Source organism: Erithacus rubecula (assembly GCF_903797595.1).
Source record: "Erithacus rubecula genome assembly, chromosome: 2".
Taxonomy (NCBI): Eukaryota; Metazoa; Chordata; class Aves; order Passeriformes; family Muscicapidae; genus Erithacus; species Erithacus rubecula.
In genome coordinates, this window is record NC_136685.1 from 9,305,984 (window position 1) to 9,332,163 (window position 26,180).

Here is a 26,180-nt window from a genome sequence, read left to right on the forward strand (position 1 = left end):
TTGCAGGAGGGCGCTTCTTTCAAAGAGGCATTTTTTGCCGCAAACCTCTCGCAGCATTTTACGCTGCCAGAAATCCCGTTCGGAACGGGCAGAAAATCGTGTGCACGAAGGCACGGGCAGAGGCTGCGGGGCCTCGCCCGGGAGGAGGGAAAGCACCTCACTTCCCCAAACACGAATTTTCGGGGGTGACCGGGAGCTCGGAGGTCGGCCCGGGTGCGGGGAGCGCTCCCGCCTCTCTCTCCGGGGGGACGGCAGAGCGCGCCCGGGCTTCTCCCTCAGTGAAACGGGAAGGGAGGGCTTTTAACAGCATCACTATTATTATTATTTAGAATTATTATTTTTAGCGAGAGGGAAGGAAGCTCGGCGGGAGCAGTGCCTGTGCCAGAGAGGAAATCTGGGAATGCAGTGGCGGGGAAGCGGCGGCTGCCGGGGGAGAGCGGCTGGGGAGGGGGCACGGGCAGGTACCGGCAGGGAACGGGGCTGGGGAGGGGGCACGGGCAGGTACCGGCAGGGAACGGGGCTGGGGAGGGGGCACGGGCAGGTACCGGCAGGGAACGGGGCTGGGGAGGGGGCACGGGCAGGTACCGGCAGGGCAGGCCGGGCTGGGGAGGGGGCACGGGCAGGTACCGGCAGGGAACGGGGTTGGGGAGGGGGCACGGGCAGGTACCGGCAGGGAACGGGGCTGGGGAGGGGGCACGGGCAGGTACCGGCAGGGAACGGGCCGGGCCGGGGAGGGGGCACGGGCAGGTACCGGCAGGGAGCTGGGCTGGGGAGGGGGCACGGGCAGGTACCGGCAGGGCAGGCCGGGCTGGGAAGGGGGCACGGGCAGGTACCGGCAGGAAGCGGGGCTGGGGCACGGGCAGGTACCGGCAGGGAACGGGCCGGGCACGGGCAGGTACCGGCAGGGAGCGAGGCTGGGGAGGGGGACGGGCAGGTACCGGCAGGAAGCGGGGGCGGGCCGGGCTGGGCTGGGGAGCCGGGCCGGGCCGAGGGGAGGGGAGCGCGGCGGAGGCGGGGCCGGCCGGGGGGTGGCCGTAAGGTGAAGGTTGTTGCAGTGGGTTCATTAAAAGACAGAGTTCAACTCCTCGCCATCGCAGAGCGCTGCTGGGAGACTGGTTCGTCTGCGTGCGGAGGGGGGGAAAATAAAGAAGAAGAAGAAAAAAAAAAAAAAAAAGAAAAGAAAAAACCCCGAGAAACCAGAAAAGGGAGGGAACCCACATCTACTTAGAAGAATTCTAAGAGGAGCGGAGCAAGAGCGGCGCTGGAGACGGCGGGAAGCAGGGGCAGGCTGCGCGCTCCCGAGGCCCGGCGAGGAGGAAGGATGATAAACGTGGTGGCCGTGTGGCTGGTGGCCCTTTGCTTCCAGGCTGCTGTCCCGGTGAGCCGAGCCGAGCCGAGCGGGGCGGGCGCACGTGGGGCGGCGGGGCCCGGTCTGTGCGGGACCGGGACCGGGAGGGCCGGGCCGGGCCGGGCTGGGGGAGCGCCCGGCTCCCCGCTCCGACGGGCTGGCGCAGGGGAGCGCGGCGGTGCCCAGCCCGGCCCGGGGCGTAGGGCTGCGGTGGCCTTTGTGCTGGCGGCGGGCTCCAGCCCGGCTGCCCCGACTGCCTTAATTCAAACCAGACCCGCCGCGGCGGCTCCCGACCTGCCGGCGGCTCCGCCCCGGGGCTGAGGGCGGGCGGGCCGCGCTCCCCGCGCCCCCCGCGCCCCCCGGCCGCGGCACCCCGCGGTGCTCCCGGGAGGGCCGGGGAATGGAGATGCCCCCGCCGTGCCTCCGGCGTGTCGCGCCCCGCGGGCGGCGAGCGGCGGGTCCGGGCGAGCGCTGGCATGCGGCCCTTTGTGGTTCGGCCGCGGCCGGTGTCACGGTGACTCCTACGGCGGGGCCGCTGCTGCCGTGCCCCGGGAGCCTCTGTGCCTGCGAGCCCCAGCCCCGTGCGGGGCACGCCCGCACTCTGCTTTCTGCCCCTGAGACAGGGATCGCGGTGCCGCCCGGTGGGCGCACGGCCGCGCCGGTGCCGGGGCTCGGAGCACGGTGACCCGCGGGGCGAGGCTCGTCCCGCTGCCGTGTCCCGGCTCTCGGCATCCCGGAGCGCTGCTCCCGCAGCAGCAGCAGCCGCCAGGTGTCCTCGGCGGGCCGGGGATGGTGGCTCGGCTCCTGCTCCCGCTGCCTTTCCGCGCAGACCCGGCTCCGCAGCGCCCGGAGCGCTGTGCTCGCTGCTCCGGGGCTGCGCTCGCAGCCTGGCGCCGCCGAGCCCCGGCTGCGGTCCGAGGGTGCGGGCAGGAGCCCTTGTGGCTGCTCCTCCAGGGCACAAAGCCCCGGTCCCGTCCCTTTGCTCTGAGCCACACGCTTCTTTGCTTCTCCCGCCAGACCTGAGCGATACCTATTGTGGAGTCTTCCCCTTTGGATGAGTTTGAAGGAAAAAGTGGAGCGTGAGGTAGTTTGAGCAGGCAGGGCTGTCCAAATAAAACCGGCAGGTTCTTTTCTTTCTGAAATGATTGATTTAAAACTTGCCTAGGTTTGAACTGCAGCACCAGTCGGGTAAGGAGTGGCAGAACAAAGTGCACAGTGGGATCCGAACTGCTCGAAATACCTCTGGTTTTGCTGTACCTGGTTTGTTCTGCCTGTAGCTCTGGACATGGACCCTCCTAGCCCACATGGCAGAGAGTCCTTATGAGATGGCTAAAAATCACAAACATGTGAGTGTAGGCAGCGCTGTTCCATGGGAGGAGGGCTCTGCTCTCAACTTCTGAGTAAGCTTCTGCTTAATGAAGTGAGAAAACTGCATTTAATTTGCAGCCTCTGTAATGTATTTGGATAAAATTGCACTGTGATAAGTATTCCTTACTAGAAATGATGAGGACATGAAGCAAATACTTGTCTGGAGTTCTATGCCTACGAAACAGTCAGGGCTGGGTGGCACTGCAGATCCAGGGGTTTCAGGGGTGAGCACAAGGAGGAGCAGAAATCCCTGGGACTCTCCAGGGTGACTCAGCACTGAGGCTGTTTCCCTTCTGGTGATCACATGGCTTTTTTCCCCATGTCAGAATCTCAGTGACAGGGACTAATCTGGCTTTCCCACCCATCTGGAATAATTATGATTTTGCATTGGGTGGCTGTAAACCTCTTGTGTTGGACACAGAAGCAGAGTGACCTTGCACAGTAGTTTGAATCTGCCAGGCTGTAGGGCTGTGGGCACTGCCGTGGTTGTGTTGGGTTCTTGGTGGTCTGATTCTGATCATTGGCATGGATGCCTCTGCTGCTGGCACATGGTTTGGCCCTTGGCTCTTGCTGTGTAACTTGACTCACCTATGCATATTGTCATTGGAATAATAGACAGGAGCAAGAAAGTGGCCAAACAATAATTGTTTTCTTCGTGAGTACTCTTACCTTCAGGAAAGATTGGGGAGGTTCCTGGTGTCCTTCAAGGTGACATTTTATTGCTTGAAACACTCTTTATGAGAGTAATTGCCCTCTGTTATTATGATGGGGGACATGGACTTCCTTGAAATAAGAAGGCTGATGCAGCTTACCATTTTAACAGTTTAACCTGGTTATTCTCTAATTTGGAAACTTTTGCATGGTATTCCACTGCCAGGAATCCAGCTGAGCCCAGATGCACATCCTGCTGCAGGAGGGCAGTGGGCAATCCAGCTCCTGTGGTGAGAGAAAAGGTTCTGATTGTTTGGTCTGGTGCCAGGTGCATGCTGGTGGTTGGCACACGCTTAGCAGAGCAGGCCAAACCTTTTTCCAAGGGTGATGTCATTCCTATCTGAAGGTAAACTAATTAGAAGAAATTAGATAGTCCAGCTTGCTTGTTAAACATTCAGGCAGTGGATAAGGAGGAAACACTTTCATCTATAGTATGCACAGAGCAGTGTCACAATATTCATCTAGCACTGTAAACAGAGCCTCTCCATCTGAAAACCAACTTGCTGGTGGCCACCTCCCAGAGAAATGGGGACTGCTGTATCTGCTCTGCTCTGAGCAGAGCAGTGGCAGATGAGCTGGAGTTTGGATGGTGTAAGGGGGCTCTGGTGCAGTTTTGTAGTCTTTGTTCCGGGTTTCTCTCAGTTTCAAGTGGCGAGAAGAACTAACATTTTTAATGGCAGCACTCTGAAATTTCTGGAAACAAACAATCCTCTCTTAACAATCTGAGACAAGTTACAGCAAGTGCAAGAAACCTGTAAGCCTTCTAAAATTAAGTTAGTGCACAAACCTGAAATGTAGGCTGCTGTTTTAGCAGCAAAATCGGTCCATTTTAAGTATGTGTTTTGCATTGCCTTAACTCAGATGTCTCCAGGTGGCCTGTATACCAGCACTTTGTCCTAACTTTCTTTGAAGTGATTCCTGTGTCCAAGAACCATACAAATACCCCTGAGAGGGACATTCCACACTTGTTTCTGGCGTCTGAGGAGCTGGGATTTTAGGCCCTCCTTACAGGGAGGAGGGAGCTCTTGGGAGAGAGAAGATAGGGCCTTTTCCTGAGTAGGTGCTGCCAATTATAAAATTGCAGTGCTTCAGCATTGCAGCGTTAGTGTTTTCATCCTAATAGCTTTGAGATAATAAAGAGCAGAAGATGTCTAATAGAGCACTCCATGACAGCTGAAGATTGATGGGCTTGCTGTGTTCCAGTGGCACTAGTCCCTCAGGACAGCGTTCAGCTGATGCTGAGGCACCTAAATGTAGGTGTCTGTGTATGCTGGGTGCTTAGGCCCTCATTAGAGTCAAGGTGTGATTATCTGACCAGCCCCTGCACGTCTGCTCGAGGTGAGTTGCTTTGTCAGGGCTTTTTTGGCTAGATCTCAAGTTGCCTATAAGAGGAGCACAAACCCCTTTGGTGCCTTTATCTGAGAGCAATTTAGATCACAGTGATGGACTTTTTATCTGTGAAATTTATGGTAACTCTCTCCATAAACAAAGAGACTGGACAGGTGTTTTTCCTGCCAGGAGAACTAGCAAAGCAGTGGGGAGCATCAGCTGCTGGCTAGAACAGCACCTCTCTCCTGTTCTAGTGTGACTGTAGTCTTGCTCTGCTAAAGGTTGTGGAAGAAATTAGGGATTATAGCTGGGTCCTGTGTCAGCATTCTGAAGTGAGCAGCACATATATGAGTGGAAATATATATGATTGTCTTGGGGGGATGGTTGTGAGCTGTTGAGTAGGCATCAGAGCATTGTAATATTTAAAGACACTGTTTATTTGTGGATTAGATGTGAAGGGATTTTGTTACTCTGTAGACTTTGATACAGGCAGTGAATTTACAGTAGGGAAGTTGTTTTCACCAACAGTGCAAGAACTTCTGATGTTTCTTATAGGTTCACTTCCAAACTGAGAAGATATTCTTAAATGCAGAAGACATGTGGTGCCTCCTTTGGAGTGCTGAGTGTCAGCTTTGTTAACAGGTCCAAAGTTAGGGCTGGTGATTGTACTTCACTTGAACTGCTGCTCTGCTGGCTCCTGGTGTACCGCAGCAAGGAGCCTGGCTGGAAACCTGGGCTAGTGCACTGTCTGCCGTGGGGATGCTAATGGAAAAGCTACTGCTCTGTGAAGCCTCACCTCAAGGTGAGATAACATTTGGACCTCCTACAAGCAGCTCTTGTGGGGCAACATCTGCTAATGTGGTGGTTTCCCAAGCTCTCTGTTTCTCAAGCAGTGCCTGGCTGCAGTCGGCGTTCTGGGTCTTGTGGAACCGGCACGGGTCCAAAGGAGTCTGTTAGCTTGGGCTCCTTGCCATGCTCGACTGCAATGTTTGTATCTTGCTGCTGAGACCAGTCTCACCAGTGAGGCTTGCTTTGCTGGATGGGAACCAGTGTGTTAGTGGGATTTGGATGGAGCTGGCAATAGAACTTCCCGTTGAGTCACTGGAGCTGCAGTAACAACTGAGTCATGGAGGTGCTGTAAGTCATGGCTTTCCCTGCTAGGCTTCTGCTTAGAAACTCCTTGGGGTATTACCAGCTGAAGAACTCTTGCTGCTTCACCTCTGTGTCTTGCTGCTCCACTCTCTGGCAGAATTATCTTCTCCATAGTCCGTGTTTTTGCAGCATGGTTCTCTTTAATGTCCATTCATTTTGTGTCTTGGTGTTCAGGCTTTTTTAATATCTGAAAGGTCTTCTGGATTGCTCTTGCAGAATGACTCCTGACTAAAACAGGGGTGCTGATAGAACATAGGAAACTGCCTACCAACCAGTTTAAAATACTCATGGGTGTCCTGCCTTGCATGGGGACTCTGTCTTATCATACTCCACTGTGTAGCTTTTCTACACTGTTGTGTGCAGTACTGTCAATGCCCTGATTGCCAGTCACAGAGGCAAAGGCTGACAGTCTTGATTTTTGGCTGTGGGCAGTCCCAGGCACACAGTCCTGTCAGCCAGCCTTCTGCAGAGTACAGCCAGTTCCCAGAGGACTCCTCAGGGAGCACTGGCTCCATCACCTGAGCACACACAAACCATGGCTGGGGTGGGGGTTGCTCTTTGTCTGCCTCTGCCACGTGATGAGCTTATTGCCTCTGTTAAATGTGAGGAAACTTGAACTCCAATCCACTTGGAAAAGGAGTGTGCTGAATGCTTTCTGGGCAGCACTGCAGACCCTGATTGTCCTGTGTTGTTACACAGGAAAGCTCTTGCTAATTAGTTTCTAATGCTGGTGGCTGTATGCATCCTGGTCAGAGCCAGGCAGCAGCCCTGGTCCAGCCCCTTGCAAACTGGGATTACTGGAGGGAGCAGACTGTAGATTGAAGCCAGAGGTGGGCAGGGGTGAGTGGAGCCAGTCTGCTTTCTAGAGAGCAAGTGGTGATTAATGTAATGAGTTCCAGATGAGAGCTCTTGTGAAGCTCCATGTCCTAGCAGTGGTGGCTGTGCTGGTAGGAAGCCTTTGTATATTCTCTGGGGATCAGAGCTGGCAGCTGCAGTGCTGTAGGAAGAGACTACATGGCTCTTTCCTGTCCTGGAACAGGATCTCATGCTGCCTTTTTCTGTGCTTTGAGACCAGAAGAGTGGAGAAATACAAATATAGGTATGTATATATTTACAGAGAGAGACATCTGTACCTGCCATGTGCTAGTTGGTGTCCAGCTGACAGCAGGGTTTGGAGGCTGTGTGCCCTGGCAGGATGATCTGGGAGATTTGATCCCTTTGCTCTGCACAAGCACAGGAGCTCGGAGCAGCCTGTTGATCTACCAAAACATCAGTCTCTGGTAAAAGCATCTGCAGAGGAGAGACCCTGTTATCCCATTGACCAGCTAATAGGGATCTTCTTTAGGGACAGAGTCCAAGTTTTCTTCAGCCATAAAGCTGATGGGTAAAAACTGAAACTAGAGGAACCACAAAGCTTGCTTGAATTCATATCTAACACAGATGCTAATACATGTAATATCCTTCACTGACTTGTGCTCTGTTGCTTATGAAACTGTGATAGAGACTCCCACACCAGCAGATCTGATGGACAAATGAGCTTTGTCCCCGTCACTGGCTCTAGCAGAGAGTGAGTGGCACCTACACACGGTGGAAGAGCGGCGGTGAGGCTTGCATCGAAACTCGCCCGACTGCCTGCAGCTAGACAGCTTTGACTGCTAAATCTCTCTGTCCTAACGGAGGAATCATCTAGATCGTGACTACTTTCCCATCAGTGAACAAAGCCCAGAACAAAAGAGGCTGGCTCTGGCATGTCTGGGCAGTGGCAAGGAGCGCTGTGCTATCGAGCTCGCATCGCCTGACTCATGGCTGCAGAGGAGAGCTGCTGCCTTAATCCTGCACACACCGCCTCCCTCTGAAGTCTCTTTAACCTGCAGAAAGTTCCCCTCTCTGCAGCTGTAGTTGCACTGAGCTGGGAAACTCTGGTGAGCTTCTTTCTACACCAGCTGGAAGATGTGATTATGAACAATTAGAAGTTATTACTCTAGTAGCTCAAAAGTGCTAAATGCTCAGTGTGCCCTCTCTCCACCCAGCGTGCAGACAGAAGGGCTTGAAAAGATTCACCAAATGTTCCTACACTGGTGATTTTAAGTAGATGTGGTGGGTTGACCCTGGCAGGGCACCAGGTGCACTTTTCTCTGTCACTGCCCTTCTCAGCTGGGCAGGGAGAAAAGTATAACAAAAAACTTGTGGGCTGAGATAAGGACAGGGAGAGACCCCTCACTCACCAGTGACCATCACAGGCAAAACGGGCTTGGCTTGAGGAAATTAATTGAATTTATTACCAATCAACTCAGAGTAGGATAATGAGAAGTAAACCCAAATGTTAAAAACACCTTGTCCCTGTTTTTTTTGGCTTAACTTTAATCTAAATTCTCCAGCTTTCCCCCTCAGAAGATCAAGGGGATGGGGAATGGGGACTATGGTCAGTTCATCACATTTTGTCTCTCTGTTCTTCCTTTCTCCTCAGTCTTCCCCTGCTCCAGTGTGGGATCTCTTGCACAAAAGATCTTCTCCAATGTGATGAGTCCTTCCCATGGGTTGCAGGTCTGAATCAGCTGCTCCAGTCTGGATCCCTTCCATGGGGTGCAGTCCTCCAGGAACAGGATGCTCCAGCTTGGGTCCCCCACAGGGTCACAGGTCCTGCCAGCAAACTTGGTCTGCTGTGGGCTTCTCTCTCAGTGGGGTCCTGCCAGGAGCTTCCTCCAGCAGGGGCTTCCTATGGGGTCACAGCCTCCCTGCTCCTTTGGGGATCCTCCACAGGCTGCAGGTGGATCTCTGCTCCACTCCAGGGGCTGCAGGGCAATCTCTGCTCTGGATGGAGCTCCTTCTGCCCCTCCTTCTGCCCTGACTTTGGGCTCTGCAGGGTTGCTGCTCTCACATATTCTCACTCCTCTCTGGCTGCCACTACTCCTGTGCAATAACTCCTTTCCCCTTCTTGACTGTGTTATCCCAGAGGCACTGCTGCTGTCACTGATGGTGCCAGCCTTGGTCTGTCCTGGCTGGCACTGGTATGGGGGCAGTTCTGTCTTGTTAGAGAAACCACCCCTGTAGTCCCCCTGCTACCAAAATCTTACCATGCAAACCCAGTACAGGAAAGCACATTAGACACAAGGTGTCTTGTGACCAGCTTAAATGCTGGAGTCACAATTGCATAGGAAATCTAATTTTCTGGCCTATTCTGTAATGCACCCCCTTCACCAGACTGCTTGCTGAGAACCTTCCTGTGTTTGTTTGGGGGCATAGTGCTTGGCAAGGCTCAAAACTGTGCCATACATCATTCTAATAACATGGTGGTATTGGTTGTGTTCTAGTGCCTGGGGATGTTCTCTGATATTAATTAATTTACTAGTATAATGTAGCCAATGGGTCTCTGGCTGCAGGCCCAGAATATTATGAAGTTGAGAAAACTGCAGTATCCAGTAAAAGAAAGTGAAAATTCACCATAGAGGATCACAGTTCTTCTGTTGGAAACTGAACCTGTTTTGGATACTTCAGTGAGATGAGCAAGTACAGTTGTGTGAGAAGTCCTGTGTAATCCATCAGTTGAGGTTTATGAGGTGAATGCTACACACCTGAGACAGCATTCAGAATTGTTGTGATGGTGCTGGTACATGCCAATGGTTCAGCCTGTGCTTTTAGACTTGGCCCATAAAGTGGTCCTTCAGCATTTCGTGCTTTGCTTTATTTAGAGGGATAATGTGCTGGCTAGAGTTGGTAGTCAGCGAGTAGACCTAGAAGTTTATTAAAAAAAATATATATACACACATATATATATATATGTATGAATATCTTCAGCTTAGTGACTTTTGAACAGTGTCTTACAAGTCTGATCTGTTGTTATGTCACATCTTGATTGTGCTGATGGTACCTCTTGGTTTGAACTAAGGGACATGTTGTGCTAGGAGTAACTTGGTAGTAAAACATTCACCTTGCCTTGCAATTTTAGCACTGTTTTATGGACTTGTCATGGTGCCTGTCAATCTGCCAGCAGTGGCATTAGTGGTGTCTCTTGTCTCTTAACAGTATAAATGTTCTAAAAAACCACAGGGATGTCCAAATCACAACTTAAAATCTTACAGTTGCCCATATGAGGCAGGAGAGCATCAAGTGCACAAACATGGGAGCATCTCCCACTCCACTCAAACCTCCCCACCTGATTTGGTGGCTGCTCTGAAAGATGAACAAGCTGTATACCCAAAAATGACTTATCAGGTGAGACTTGGATAACAGCTGGGATCAGAAGGAAGCTCTGATTTGTCTTGCCTTTGTAGCAGTCCCTTGTTCAGGGCTTTCTGTACACATGTGATATGAAACTGTGTGACTGGGTGACTAGGTCAGAGTTAGTTTAACTCAGTAGGTGTTTGGTCAAGAAATGCCTGATGTCCATTAATTAAATGAGTGGAACAATAGGTGACTGGAGCACAATTGAAGCAGCAGGTTTTTTTAAGACTGTTTCTGATGGGAAGATTTCATGTGGTGCTTCATCACTGAAATGATACTTCAACACCCTTGTGACTCAGCATGGAAGTTCTCATAATCTCACTGAGGTGTTGCATAATTTAACTGTGAATGGGGCAACTGCTGTTAGAACTTTGTAGTATGTGCAGGATTAGCAATGCTTTTGAAAACCTGAGCACAGAGACCATTAGTGTCTGAGCAGGAAGTGCTGTGAGCTTGATCTGTGCCATTTCATGTGGGTAGATCCTGGCTGTGTGCTCCACTGGTTGTGAGCACAAATCCAAGGGAATCCATGCAGTTTGAACTGTGTTCTGCCTTAGAATAACTCAGTGAAATCTGGTCCAGCCTGTGCCCAAAGACCATCTGGAGAAGGAGACCAGTGCACCCAAAACACTTGCATGATGCTTTTCTTCAGGGGGTAATGGTGGAAGTGTGTCTTTGAGGAGACTCTTGGGATAGTGGAACAGGGTATTCCTGCTCTGAGAGGTGCCTCCTGCATGTGGTGGAGGTGTTCCAGTCCTTCAGTGAATGGCTTAGTCATGGCAGTGTTACTGCATCTGTTAGCAGGGATGACTCCTGCATTATCAACCACCTTGGCTTAGTCAACCCTGAGATCCTGTGGATAAAACAAGTGTGATAGCATGCCTCATAATGTGGGGAGAGACTTGATTTCATCAGGTCTAAGCTGGCAATGGTGAGCCATAGAAACAAACATAAAAAGATCACCAAGAGTCATAGAATATACTGAGCTGGAGCTCCTCAAGTGAGACCTGCCAGGATGCAGGAACTGCTTGCATTGGGTCAAACCCAAAATGTAAAGCTGCCTGCATGGTCTGTGTGACGGCCACTGGCTGTTAATTGAGACCCATGAGTTCATTCTTAACAGATGGGTGAGCCTTGCTGTGCAAGAACAGAGTCCCTTCAAGCTGGTTGGAGCTTAGCTGTGACCAAATCAGAAGGGAGCTGTGGAATGCCAACTCTTGGTTGATTTTGCTGCCCAAGTTTCGCTTCTGTAGCTCCCTTGCAAATAGTCAAGGTGTTCTGTACCAGACTGACAAGTAACAGCACCTAGGGATCAGGTTTTGGGGTGTTCCTGGTCCTGCCATGTGGTGTGCACAGAGATTGCATTGGTGCCTGTTCAAGCCAGGCAGCTCCTCCTGGGTGCTCCTGGTCCATCAGCTCTTCAGTGGGGCTTGTGGTTGAAAGGGCTGCTGGTGATGCTGCAGCTGAGAAGTTGAGAGATTTAGTTGAGATTTATAGTGAAATACATTTATAGTGAAATACAGCATTCCAAGGGAACACATGTCTGGGGTGTGTGTATGGAAAACAGATTGTTAGCAAAAACAAAATAATTTCACAAGCATTGGAAACTTCATTGTGCATCCCTCTGAAGAAAATGTAGAATTTTCACTAAGGCAATCAAGAAGGCCTTGTCTTGGGCTGTTGTCATGATATGAAAGATATGATATGGTATAAATTCTGTGAGTTAGACTGAGCAGATCAGCTGGGAAGATAAAGCAGAGTTTGATAGCAGCAGACCTTGCAGCTGGCAGGTGTTTCTGTCTCTGAAGTATGAGCAAATAGAAGGTAACTTCTGTTCTCTTGTGCATATCCGGTTGCTGTAGGATATATCCTCTTATAAAACATTATGTGGCAGTTCCTCTGTAACTCTGTGTAACTAACTGGAGCACCTGGTCAGCTGTTTTGTTGTTGTAAGGCCAAGTATTTATAAGTTTAAGTAGTTTCACTTAAGTTTACCAATGGCTTTAGCTGAAACCTTTGGTACTCCAGGGTTGCAAGTTCATCTTTCTGCTGAGGTTTAAACAACCTCCCAGCCCACAAGTCCTGCCTTAAGTACAACCTCTTAGCTTGGTACACTATGGATTTTTTCCTGAAACTTGGATTTCACTAATTTAGTATAGCATTGCAAGCAATTTGCTCAAAATAGCAAATGAAAATGCTTCTGAGATCCTTTAAGAAATCTTAGAGCTTTGTCTCCTGGTTCCTTGGCATTTCTCACATTGGGTAATTGCTGGATGGAGAAGAGGGAAACTCCTGGGATAAGAGCCTGAGTCTTTTCCTATCTGTGTGTCTGGACACTGAAGGCTGTTGCATTTCCTCTTGTCTGACAATTGTTCCTGGCTGCATGTTGGCTTCCCTTCCTCAGTGAAGCACAACAGCTTCTTTCCCCCCAGAATACTGCATAGCATGGTGATGAGGTGGTTTTGACTTCACATCAGCTCAGGCAGAGCACTGTGCAGCTGCAGCACTGCTGGTGGTGTTTGCTGGTCACATGAAAGCTGCCATGGAGCTCATTGGAAATGGGTGGTAGCTCCACCAACAGAATTGCACAGCATTTGTCTGCAGGAAGCAGATGAAACAGGCTTCCCTAGGCCAGAGGCATCGTGTTCTGGTGCTGCAGAGAGGCATCAGTGCTGCACAGGGTGCCACCACCCTAATTTGAGGACTTGAGATGCCCCAGACCACATCTTGCTCTCCTACAGCCACACCTCTGTAGGTGCAGGAGCTCTTGGTGTCCTGGCATGTGGCCAGTGGCCCCACACTGGCCATGGAGCCCACAGGGAGAGCCCAGTCCTAAATGGAGCAAATGAGCACTCCCCACTTTCAGCCCTTCCCTCCAGCCCAGCCTTGGACTGCATCCAGCAGCCTCAGGGCAGTGATGGCAGCAGGTCTGCTTCCCTGGCAGCTGCTGGTTTCTGAGCTGTGTGCAGAAGAGATGCTTCTCCACCCACACATGCTGTTAAGGAGCATCAGGCAGTCTGCAGCCCCCTGCTCCACTTGTCAGAAACCCTGGTTCTGTAGCAACTTTAACTGCAATGACAGTACCCAGTGCTGGCTGCTGAGCAGGGTGAGTGGGTGTCAAGAGATGGGCCAAGGGAAGGAATTTGCCTCCACCACAGGTCAGCTGGTTGGGAATAATTGGCAAAGAATGCTGAGGACATAATCTGTGTGTTTGAATGTGCTGGAGGCAACTCTGCAGACTCCATTCTCTCATTTAAAGTGGCTGTGGCTGCTGATGCCTTGTGCAAGGTGAGTTGCTCTTTCTCACCTGGACTCCACAGCAGGAGGAAGAGGCAGCAGGTATTTAGATACTGTCACTTCTGATTTCTTCTGCTGGCAAGAGGGTCACATTTATCTGTGCTGTAGCTACCAGTGTTTGTGGGTAATGTGGTTTGGGCTGCTGTAGTCCTCTGCTGGATAGGTTTCCATTTCATAAAGATTTTCTGCCTGCCAGCGTGCTCCCCTCTTTAGCCTTGCTTTGTCAGGTTTCAGGGATTGGTGGCCCACTTCTAGCCTCTGCTGAAACCAAGCAGTTCTTGGTCTGTTCCTTTCTAAGCAAGCAGATAAGTGGCTGTTGCTATAAGAATGAATCTTCTCTGCTGGTTTTGCTACACTAGGAAGTAATAAGTGCTGGTGACTTTGGGTCAGAGGGTTTAAGACAAACTAGGTTTGCCTAGTCTTGACTTAGGCAGCTCACTTCTCCATCTCTCAAGCCAGTTTAAGTAGATTGAAATTAATTTCCCAGGATGGATGGCCTCAGTGAGCTGCACCTACTTTGCACAACCCTTTGAGCTTATACATTGGCTGTGGCTTGCTTGTGCTAGCTCAAGAAAGAAATGCCTTAACTATCAAGTATGTTAAAGAGCTGCAGGGAAGGATCTTTAAAGAAAAGTGGTTTATAACATAAAACCAAACTGGCTGCTTCTCATGAGATTAGCTGCAGGGAAATGAGCTTTCTCATTAGACTGCATCTTCAAAGCCCAGGCTGCCTGGAACGTGGGAGACAGAGGGACCCCACTTGTGGCTGTGCTGTGCCAGCCTGTCACTGGTGCAGAGTTCACTGTGTGCCTGCAGTGGGTGTGTGTGCTGATCTGAGTGAGATCCACTCTTTGGCCTGGGCTGGAGCAGGCTGGTGTGAGTGAAAGCAGTGTGCAGTAATGGTTTGATGGATTGCAGTAATGGTTTGATGGGTTGTGCAGCTGAAGAAGCAGGAGCACAGGCTGTAACTCGCTTCTCTGTATTGCTGAGGGACTGAGCAGCTCCTGGTGTAGCTGCAGAGGGAGTTGAGAGGCAGCTGAGCTCTTCTTGTGCATCAGGGCTGGCACAGAGGGCTCCATGCACAACTGGGTGCTGTCCCTGCTGAGGAACCCACAGCTACTCAGCTTTGCTCAGCCCTCTCTGATGAGGGATGTTCATCATGATGAAGGATGCTGGTTCCTGTAAAGTTCAGGTGGCCCAGGGTGAAAGCAGAGCTGCTCCTGTTCTGTCTAGCCTTTGCTTCTGTGTGTTGGTGCTCCCAGGAGGGCTCAGGAGTGCTGCTGTCAGACCGTGGAGCAGACCCCATGTGAGCAAGCACTGCAGAGGGATGCTCTCCCCACAGCCTGCTGGTTTCTTCCCCCAGTCAGGCTGTGATCTGTGTGTTGCCTGCAGTCTGATGTGCATTTCCATAGAGCACGGTGGGCTGGGCAGTGAGTGTCAGCACCCCAGAGCCAGGCTGGGAGTCTGGGAATGCCTGAACAGCCCTGGCTGCCAGCTCTGCCCTGTGCCAACACAAACACTTGTGCATTCATGCACTGAGTAGGATTGGGAAACTGGTCCTGCTGGAAAATTCTTTGCATGATATTTTATCCTCTTTCTACTTTTGTTGGATTTTTTTTCTTTTGTTTTTTGTTTGATTTTTTTTAATTTGTTTTTTCTTTTGTTTTGTTGTTGTTTTGATTTTTGGTTTTGGGTAGGTTTTTTTTTTTTTTCCCCTCTTATTGAGTCCAACAAGACCAGTTCCCTGGTCTGGCTCACCATGAGAGTGCACAGACAGACGTGCAGGGGATGGTGCAGGAAGCATGAAGTGACATGTTCTTGTGGAGGTGGGAGTTAAAAGGGCCCTGCTGTACAATGTGAAACTCAGCCTGGTGGCGACAGGCTGGTTCCTTTTTGCTCTTGGCATGTTGATTACCGTGTTTCTGCCCTACTTAATTACAAAAGTTGCCCTGTCACTCTAAGGGAAAATGTGAAGCTGATTGGGCAATAATAGTGTGGCTCCTCTGGAAGCACTGGGACACTGGCTGCTCTGCTGTGGAGTGGCTGGATGCTCTTCCCTGGCCAGTGCATCTTGAGCAAAGGATCAGGGTGTGCTCCTGCAGCTTGAAGGAAGGAGGATCAAAGCCTGTGAACAGGGAGCACTCTGTTCTGTTCTGCCCATAGAACCTAAGAGCTCTCATCCCATTTTGAGCAGCTACTGGAAGGTGTTTTGCTGCCTTTGAGAGCTGAGTGCCAAGAGGAAACTACAGTGTGATGATCAGGGACTTCAAACACAGTCAAACACAGTCAGGACTTCTCCCTCAAAGACAGTTCCTCTCTAAAGTCACATGCAAAAATAGAAGAGGAGGCCAGTAAGAATGCAATTAACCAAGATTTTCCATATGTGTTTACACTAATAATGATCTGATAGACAAGCAGCCAGATTAACTGGCTTGCTTACCCCTCTCTGCTAAAATGGTGCTTGCCTTGCTGAGTGGAAGAGCACCCTTTGCTTTCCACTTGCTTCTCTTTGGAAGGAACACCCTCTGAGCCACTAACCAGCCTTGTTCCAGGTGACAGAGGTTGGTGCAGGGAAGGTGGGCATGCTGAAGTCTGTTGGTACACATCAAAAGGTTATTGAGGGTGCAGGGCAACATCTGAAGCAGGGAGGGCATCAGGAACTAAGAACTGCTGGTGACTCATTTTGGAGAATCATAGAAGGGTTTAGGTTGGAAGGGACCATAAAGGTCACCTAGTTCCAACACCCTTGTCATCAAGGCAGTCCCTGATTGGAACACTAGCCAGGGATAAAATACTGCTTGAATCTAGGCTGTCCAGCCCCTGCACTTCTTGTGGGGTGGTTTTTAGCTGCCTTTGTGCTCTTTGGCCTGTGCTGTTAGTCTGCATCTTTGGCTCCTCTAGGGAGAGAAATACTTCATTAACTTACATGATCACCAAGGAGCACCAGGGATTATTTTGAACAGTGGAGTAGCAGGAGAAACCACTGCAAGGGAATTTAGGTGAGGTGGTCCCACACTGCTGCTGGGTTCTGATGTAGCAGGCTTGCATGCAAGCTTTACTCTTGACTTGCCATGTAAAAACATCAGCTCTCTTTCTGCTTTTCCAGAATTTATGGCTGACTGTTAAAAGAGCAGGTCTGCATGGCCAACTTAATTCCCAAGTCTGTAAAAGAAGGAGGATAGATGAGGATGCTGCTGGTGGTTTTTATATGGGGTTTTTTTTGGTTGTTTGGGTGGTTTTCTTTTTAATTTTTTCCCCCCCTTAATCATTTAAACTGTCTCCCAGCCATGAACATCTGGGATTGGAGTTAATTGTGCATGGGCTATTAACTGGAGAATATCAAGGTTTAACAAAGCTTAAGTTTCCTTCAGCAGGTGGTTTTGTCTTCCCCCCACACTAATACCAATATTACTTTGAGGTTGGAAGCTCTTGAGGCTGCTCTGCCTCAAATAGCATTTCTTCAGTGTATAGGAAAAGGTGAAAGACAAACCTTTGTTTGAATTTATTTAAGAATTAATTGTTCAAATCCTTATGAAAGTGTTCTTCTAGATGGTCTATTGTAGCTAAATTACAGGGCAAATGCTTGTCTTGCTCTTGTATATCTCTTAAACAAGAGCAAACTGTTGGTTTTCCTTCCCATGCAGTTGGAATACTCTTGCAGCATGATTAGGAAGGTGTTTGAGGTGGGAGTTCATTCTTTTTCAGCTGAGTAAGAAGGATTTGTTAGGAGAAATAAATGTGCAAATTTAACAGCTTTATTCAGATAATGGAGGATTTCAAGTGTTTTTGACACTGCAGATCACTAACTGGTTTAATAAGAGTTGGATACAAATCATCCTTAATCTAGTTAAGGGCTTGTAGCAGCTTGTGGCAAAGCCAGTGGTTTTCCTTACCTCAAAGAGCAATTTGAGAAAAGCTCTTTCCTTTTGCATGCATCAAATTAAATAAATGTGGTTCCCAGTTGGGGCAGGGTTAGATCAACTAATCAACTACAAATCTCCCCCTCATCTTGAGAGAGTGCTTCAGATCTCTGCTGTGACAGGAGGGAGCTCTGTAGCAGCTGATGGGATAAACCAGAAAGACTCAAGCTTTGAGACTCTGACCAAGATGAAGACAGAATAATAGTTAAAAATGATATTTTAAAGAAAAAAAGTCTGGACTGTGTCGGTCTTCTGGATCCAATAATATTGCTAATGAGTTGTGAAAGCCTGGCCCATTGTTGATTAAATTGAAGATGCCACTAAGCAGCTTTCTGGTTGTCCCAGCAGAACTGAATAACTATTGTTCTGCAACAATGCAGTGCTCAGCAAGAGCAGGAGCTAAGAGTCACCCCAGGGTATCCCCAGCCAGGCTGCTTTGATCCCTGAGGAAGAGGGTCTCACTGGTTAATGAGAACTGGGTAAAGCATATCAAAAACACGGTTCAGAATGCTGCCCCTCACATGCAACTGAATTCAGTGACAGAAAATCAAAAGGACTGGGCAAGTATTTCCAACCAGTTGTCTGAACTGCTAAAAAAATCCCCAACAAAGCCATACAAACTTGTTAAATAGTAAAAAAAGCAACATGTTGTAGGTGCTTGATAAGAATGTAAAGATTTTTTGACTAGAGTACATCAGAGATCCTTCAAAGGACTGTCTAAAAGGTAGAGTAAGCTTGTTTTAAGCTGGAATTATTTTCACCTCTTTGGTATGATAGCATAACCCAGAGTTCTGTGCCCCTAATCCTCTTGGCTAATCAGAACCTTTCCCATTGGTGTAAGTCAGCTTCAATAAAAGGTCATGGAAAAACCTTGGCCATGAGGTGTTTGTTGTTTGAACAGCACAGTCTGTCTTCCTGATGCAAACCCAAATCAGTTCAGTCCCTTCCAGAGCTGTCCTGAGTCAGTGTGTTCTAACCTTGCTGTGTCTGAAATCCTCCAGCAGCAGATCATTATATTAGCATGGCCTTTCTGCAGTACTTGTATTTTGTGGGGAGGTTACTGTCCCCATTGAAGCTGTAATTTATGGAGCAAGAAATGCAATCTTTATATAACCATGCAGTTACATAAATTGGGCAAATGTTCCTTAATGCTTGTGTGTCGTGAAATTGGATGATGTCATGAAATTACAGCACTTTGTGGGTATTCTGACTGCTATCCACATGTGCATAATGCTTTGCTCTCCCTTGAGTATTTGGGCCAAAGAGAGTCCCTCCCAGCTCCCAAGCCTCAAACTGCCTGGTCAAAGGGAGGTGCCACAAATGCCCAGAGGAGCAGCTGGGACAAAGCCCTTTGGGACATGTAACTTCACTAAGTTTTCCTATAAAAGTGTGGAAAGCAGGCTTTAGTGATCCTGATTCATGTTTTCTATTATTCTCTTCAGTGCAGCAGCCAACCTGAGGGGACTCAGAGTGCTCTGAGTCTGCTCTTGTGTTTGGAGGGGGGATGCTGGACAGCCCTGCACTGAGTGTCCAGGGGGTGTCCACTGGTTTAGACTGGGCTGCACTGGGCTTCTGCCCCCTGAGGAGAACCTCACTATCCCTGCTCAGGTACAAAAATCAGGCTAGGAATCAGACAGGTACATTACAAAGGAGAAGCAGAGCTTGCAGCAGCCTGAGAAGATGCTCAGAGCTCAGGTTGAGGGGACTCCAAGGGTGGGGTGGCTGGACACACTCTGTAAAAACAAAGTGTGGCACAGCTCAACAAGCCTCACCTATTAACCCCTCAAGGGGAAGGGGTGCAGGCTCAATAGTCAAGATCAAGAGTTGCCATTTTATTTCTGGACAGTCTGTGATTCTCTCAGCAGGGTTGTTGAGGTCTGCAGATGATCAGTCTGTCCAGGTGTTGGAAATCTGTATGAGCTACCCCTGAATATTTGGGGGGAAGGTAGCCTTGATCCTAGCTGAAGGTATATGGTGATACAATCTTAAGCTGTATGGGCAGTCCTTACTTCAATAAAAACTGAAGAGTTTGCCTTCTAGCTGCTTCAAGAAGTCTTCCCATGGGAGGAGAATGCAATGCCCACCTTTGGCAGCACCTTCCCCTTTTGCACTCAGCCAGGCTGGGTGAAAGAACAAAGGGTTGTGCTTGCCACTGCTGGTGTGAGAAGTGAGGGAGAAAATTGGTCCCCAGCCCCCCATCAACAAAAAGTGCAATTTCTAAGGCCTCTCATGTTCTGGATGTGCTGGAAAGGGCACATGAGGGAGCTGAGTTTGGGCAGCCTGGCAGTTCTGTCTTTATTCTTTATGCACCAACAGTTTGTACTCTTTAATATTTGAAGTGTAGTGAGATCAGCCTGTGTGAGTCACCACCCTAACACACAAAAAGGAAAACACACTGGAAGTACTTATCTGACCTACTTTCTGTGGAAGAGTGCAAAAACCCAGTGCAAACAAGCAGGGACAAATCTAAAAATCAAAATTACCTCATGACTTGCAGTTAAGCAAGAGATCGAAGGGCAATTCACTCTAGAAATATGCTTGCAGAAGCTTAAGGAATAGTGCTTTGGTTTATTTTTCAGTAGGGAAGGAAAGAGCTTAAAAAGTTAAGTCTATGTGATGGGTTTTTGTTCATAGTTTCTTGTTATTTAAAAAAAAAAATCATAACTGCAATAATTGCATATAAGAAGTAAGATCTTGGGGCTGAATAGGCTGGTGGCAATTTGGTTACTTGTCTTCAGAGAGGTTGAATCTAATGGGCTAGTTAGGTTAACCACCTTGGAAACCAGTTCTGTGGAAATGTGGGGAATGGGTAAGGTATTAAGGATAGAAGAGAAAACTGGATAACCTGATATCTCAAGAATAAGAAGGAGATGGGACCAATAAACACATCCATTGCAATTAAGTGACATCTACAGAGCTAGGTTATTTTGACAGTCCATACTGATGCTGGCTTACTTTTTCCTGGGATGAGGATGAATGTTATATTCATTTTTAGGTGACACTATGTTAATGTAAGCTAGAGAAATACAGTGGGCCTGGCTGCAAAGCTGGCAAGAATATACATCCTTTTTTACATAATAAAATAAGATTTAGCACTTCTCGGGATTATAGGGATCCCCCAGATTGGGTGATTCAATGTGACATCTAAACTTGCAGGTGGCAGTGCTGGAAAGGGGTGACAAAGGTGATTTGAGGATGGGACAGAAGTCAAAATTTGTGTAAGCAGGGAATATAGTTGGATGTCAAAAAGATGAGATTTGGAAGAAGCGACTTACAGGGCACTGGGTTGAAATGTGAGAAAGGAAATGACTGGTTAGGCAATGGTGGCCCTGCAGGAATAGACCTGAGGCTAGTCATGAGCTGAGAGTCAGGCACATTGTAGTGACAGGAGCAGCAGGTGTGTGCAGCACAGGCCAATGAGATGCATGAAGTAATCATTCTGTAATTACTAAATTAGCAAACACTAAAAGAGTGCTGTCCTCTTTGGAGATCCTGAGTGTTGTGTGCTCTGACAAACATAGAACAGGGGTTTGGCCTCTTGTTTCAGCAACTGAATTTCAGTGCTCTTAGTGCACTCCTTGGGGTGTAAGTGGAGAAAACTCGGGGCTTATTCTCCAACAGTGAAGGCTGACTTCTATCTCTGGGTTTATTTTGAGTGCCCACTCTTACTAAAAAGGGACTTTGATTCTCCTTCCAGCTAGGTTTCAGATATGTGAACAGTATTTGAGTCAGAAAGGGAAAGAAGACAAACTACTTTGCCTCCCCTTCCCTCCTGCTCCTTAGAATTGATGCAGTGATTTGCAGATGGAGTGGTTGGCAGGTGGGGAAGACACAAACAGCAGGTGAGACAGGCTGGCAAGGACTAAGCATTGCCTGGATGCAGCACTGAATGATTCCTTGCTTTCTTCTTTCCCAAATCAACTGCAGCCTGGAAGCAGTGCAGAGAAGGGAGACAGCAAGACTGACCTTTCCAGCACCAAACAGACTAACCAGAGCTCCTCTTTTGGGGAGGGGAGCTGGAATGAGGGGAGATGAAAAAATGCAATCTGGACAAAAAAAAGTGTGTGACCTCTAGGTACCCCTTGAGGACTCTGTGCAAGCAACCTGATCACTTCAGTCTCATCACTGACACATCTTTTTGCTCTTTCTTTAAAGCAAACTACAAATCTGAACCTTCCCCCTGAAGACCTTGATTCATCTGGTGATGAAGATGATGCATTCTCAGGTTCAGGGGCAGGTGAGTTTTCAGCACTTGTGCTGGTAGTGCTTGATCCCTCCAGGATGTGGCAACTGAGATCCCAGGAAGTGCCCAAATGAAGGGGGACAGGGGGAGGAACCCACACACCCCCACCCCAGAATATGAGAGCTGGGAATGGAGAAAGGGCCTAATCTATTAATCTGGTGTTCCTTGAGATGCTGACAATCAGTAGAAAATGAGCTGTAGGAGACTTGAAAGGAAGCAGAGTAGACTCCATGTGACTGCTAATGTGAGGTGCTGTGTGAAGAATGTTATGAAACTGGAGTGATTCTTCACTCCTGGGGAAGAGAAATCATAACAAGGCCCCTTATGAGCAGGTAGGAGATAACGTTTGAGGGTGTGTAAAGCCCAGCCTACCAACAGGTATCAAATGCAAACTGTCATCAGATAGGCATGTTCCCACAGGCCATCATTTTTTATGAGTGATAAAGGGGGATTTAGGATAGGGGAAAAAGTCTATAAAATGATTGCTAAACTGCATGAGAGAGACCCTTGGTGTTCAGTGCTGAAGTTGAGGGGATGCTGGTGAGAAAAGAGGAAGCTATGGAAAGCTGAAGCATGCTATCCTTCAGCTTCTTTCCAGCCACAGGCTTGTAATTTAGATTAAACTCTGCAGAAATCAAGACCCTGAAATCAGTGTCAAATGTGGTAGGGACTGAAGGTGTGACTGGATCAAATAAAAGCATTTATGGAAAAAGACTCAGATAACTACCCTGAGGAACCAGTGTACTGAAAGCAGATTTCCCTTGTCAACCTCAACACAAACAGACAGGCACTTTTGCCTTGGGGAGAAGCAGATGACTAACAAAGTATTGCTGAATAGCACATTGGTCTGCCCCTTCCTTATTCCACTGAAAAGGATGAGGAGTTGCAAACTGAACTGGTGTTACTATGAAAATAGACTTGGAAGGTTAAGCATCCTCCTTAGACCAGTGTCCTGAAGATACTATTAACAGGCATCTAAACTGGCCAAGGATAATATTTTTTGTTTGTTTGTTTTGCAGGTCCTCTGACTGACCAGTCTCACACCTGGAGAATCCCAGGAGAATCAATTAATTCCTCAGTACTGGCAGCACCAGTGGATTTCAGTGAACAGCCATTTCCTGGGATTGAGAGCAGAACTGAAAAAGAAGTAATATCTCCTTTTGCAACCAGTAATGTGGTGACAGAGGAACCAGTTGTAGCTGTGAAGGATGAAGTATCCATCCTGGGCTCCCCTAATGGGAAACCAACAAGTTATGTGGTCACAACAACAGTGAGAAGCCCCACTGCTCACTTCCCTTCCCTGGTTCATGTGACTCCTTCAGGAGCCTCTGCTGTGGTCCATGAAGCTCATCTGCCCAGCTCTGATGTGCCAGACACCAAGGGGATGCCTGAGCCCCACCCTACTGTCCATGGGGAGGGAGATGTCCCTGCCACCCCCACAGCCACAGCTCCAAAGGAGGCTGTTCCTACACATGAGGAAGTTTCTGAAGATGGCTCTGGAGACCCGGTGAGGACTCACACCTCTGACACCCTTTCCAGGGAGATGTCCTTGTTAGCATGTAGTAAATTGGTTTGGTGGGAACGGGTGTTAATTTGTCAAAAACACTGATTGGTTTAATAGGTTGTATTGGTGGAGGGTTTTAGATGAGAAAAACAATGTGCTGGAAAGTCTCCAGAAACAGACATGAATAACCTGCCTTGTGTCCCAACAGGGAGACTTTATCCTGACTAAAGAGGAGGATTCTGTCCCCACCCAGAACTCAGAAGTACTGGCTGACTCTGAGAGGAATGCCAAAGCAGCAGGAGCCTCAGGAATCATGGATAGAAAAGAAGTTCTTGGAGGTATCAGATAATTTTGGATTTCTTGTTGCTAGAAGTAGATTCCTGTAGGAGTCTTCAGGCAGCAGAAGCTGCAGTTGTGCAAATGCATCTCTGAGCAAGGAAGCCAACCTTTTATGTTAGACCTTTGAAATGAGGGTGATGATTCTGTGTTGTTAGAATCCTAACAGGGGCAAATATTAGCCTGCTAATAGCAGCTAGCAGTGGCTGCTTTATCTGCAACTTTGTTTAAACCTCTTCCTTCACTCCTCTGAAAAACTACAGTAAAATTTCTCTGTTGCTGCCTCAGTCAAATTACCAGGGTTGAACACCATAGGTTTGTGTGCTTTGCAGCAGATCCCGCTGGGGATCCACGTCCCTAGGACTGGCTGCTGTGTTTGAGCAGCTTGGTAGTGGTGCTTGGTTTGGGAGGGGACAGAAGGACAAATTAATTTAAGTCATTAAGCCAGGGACAGGTAAGGAACAATCTGAAACTTAAAATCATAGTAGCACTATCTGGTATGGCATCTAGAGTAATCTCTGTCTTTTTCTTCCCTTCCAGGTGTTATTGCTGGAGGACTTGTAGGCTTGGTGTTTGCAGTGTTTCTAGTTGCATTTATGCTGTACAGAATGAAGAAAAAAGATGAAGGCAGCTATTCACTGGATGAACCAAAACAGTCTAATGGAGGATACCAAAAACCACACAAACAGGAGGAATTCTATGCATAAACACTGATCTTCAGGACACTTCTTATTCCATCTTTCTTAGACTCTTCTCTCCCTGCACGTGGACCTCCTAGTGTGCTTTGCATTAAACTTAAGCCATATGATCATTGGGTTATTTGCCCTTACCACTTTGCCATTGGAAATTTTATAACTACAAAGTAGATCTGGATTCATTGAACATTCCCTGCTTTCTTGCACAACTTTTTTTTTTTTTTTTTTTCCAAACAGAATTGGAACTGCAAGTTCCTAAACTCACTTTGGTTTATCTAAAGACTGCTGGGACAGGCGGTGGGGAGAGGATAAGGGAGCACTGTATGTATAAAACTCTTGATATTTAGGGAAAGGGCTAGCAAGAATAACCAATTATCAGTGCTCAAATTCTGTATAGCAGGGATCCTTCCTATTTAACTCATAGATGTGTTTTGAGTGTAACAAGTGGCTGTGGCAGACATTTGGTACACTGCTATCCTCTAGCTCTTTCTGACAGCTGTATTTGGAGCACTTAATGCTTATGAAACATCAAACTGAACATGATCTCTGCCAAAAGGAGGTGTGAGGGGCAGGGTAAACAAATGATTATCACATGATTTAAAATAACTTACATTTTGGAAGCATTATCCCATACTCAGAACCAGCTCATAAGCGGTCAATACATACACTAGCGAAAAGCAAACCCCAAAACTAAGCAAAGAGTTAACTTTACCCATAGTGTTGGGCTGTCCCACTACTCCCCCTCTCTCTCAAGGTGTAGGTAAGTAGTTTTTTTGAGCAGTCTCATCTCAGACATTCCCTTTCCTGGGTGCCAGGCTGAGGCTGGCTGTGCTGCTGGAGCTGATTTCCCCGTGCAGTGCCAGGTGCCCAGGGCTGTCTGGGAGCCCTCTGTGCCACAGGGTGCCCTGGCACACAGTGGGGAGGTGGGAATGCACTCCTGACTGCAGCTGAGGAGCAGAGGAACACCTGGAATGGGCCTGGGGAAGGCTGAGTGTACTGGCCTTAAACAGATCCAGCACTTGGTGTGCCTGACTCGCCGCTCCGCAGCGGCTCCTGGGCAGCTGCACTTTGGAGAGAAGCCATCCAGGAGTGTCAGTGTAAGGGCAGGGAAGCACCTCCTGGCACAGCCTGGCTGCCTGGGGCTGTGTGTGGGCACTGTGCTGCCAGGCACAGGGCTCTGGAGCCCTGCAGTGCCCCAGACCCAGCAAGCACAGTGTGGAGTTCTGTGCCAGCCTTGCTTTGCTCTGCCTCTGGGCAGCTTCTGGCCACTTCAGTTCCTGTCACTCAGTGCAGAAGGTGTGGGGTGGGTGCAGGAGTGTTTGCAACTGATGTAAATATTTGTACTGTTGAGCCAGAGGGAATGATCTGAGTGTGTTGGACAGTATTGCAACAGTTGGTACAAATGTTGCACGTTAACAGACAAAAACCTGTGTAATTTAAATGAAGTATAAAACACTCCTGAGCTGCCATGCAGCTAAAATTGGTGCCTTCTCTGCAAACACAAGAAAAAAACCCACAAAATGTCTTGATTCCAAACTCTTCTTTATGCACACGGACAACTTGTGCATATGTGTAGCTGGCTGGTTTTTTTTAAGTAAAGCTGCAGCAACCATTATGGTTTTTTGTTAGGGTTGTTTTGTTTTCAGTTATTTTTTTGTTTTGGTTTTGTTTTGTTGTTTTTTGTTTTTTTTTTTTTTTTTTTTTTTGAACGAATTTTTATAGGTTAATGCAATGACCAGATGGTGTTAATTTCAGCTGTAATTCTTTGCTTTGTATAGGAATGTAGAAATGTTTGATAGGTCTATCTATGAAAAGGTTCTTGTAAAGCACAGGAAGATAAAGTAGTAAAATTCAGTTGTACCTCACAACCTTGTTAGGGGGAAAGGAAAAAAACTGTATATTTTGGTAGTCTTAACTGACAGTTTGTGAAACAAACATGACATTCTGTGTTATTTAAGTGGTACAAATGAAATATGAGTTCTGACAGAAGATGCAACATTGGGTTATCTGTATGCCATGTAAAGGTATACTGCAATAAATGGCATTTTGGCAAGAA

The 26,180-nt window shown here is 48.3% G+C and overlaps 1 protein-coding gene across 1 annotated transcript; it reads left to right on the forward strand.

Annotated features, from left to right (window-relative positions):
- Positions 1-1,005: 1,005 nt before the first annotated feature.
- SDC1 (syndecan 1) lies at positions 1,006-26,180 on the forward strand. Its single transcript, XM_079329689.1, has 5 exons — positions 1,006-1,378; positions 21,502-21,583; positions 22,609-23,096; positions 23,302-23,431; positions 23,970-26,180. Exons 1-5 carry the CDS (start codon positions 1,322-1,324, stop codon positions 24,134-24,136), a joined length of 924 nt encoding a protein of 307 aa, XP_079185815.1. The 5' UTR covers positions 1,006-1,321; the 3' UTR covers positions 24,137-26,180.

Excerpts from the sequence above, each read along its gene's own strand:
- SDC1 (XM_079329689.1), top strand. The coding sequence starts at position 1,322 with ATGATAAACGTGGTGGCCGTGTGGCTGGTGGCCCTTTGCTTCCAGGCT. Across the intron at positions 21,584-22,608 it reads ATTCTCAGGTTCAGGGGCAG|GTCCTCTGACTGACCAGTCT; the intron begins GTGAGTTTTCAG and ends TTTGTTTTGCAG. Across the intron at positions 23,432-23,969 it reads TAGAAAAGAAGTTCTTGGAG|GTGTTATTGCTGGAGGACTT; the intron begins GTATCAGATAAT and ends CTTCCCTTCCAG.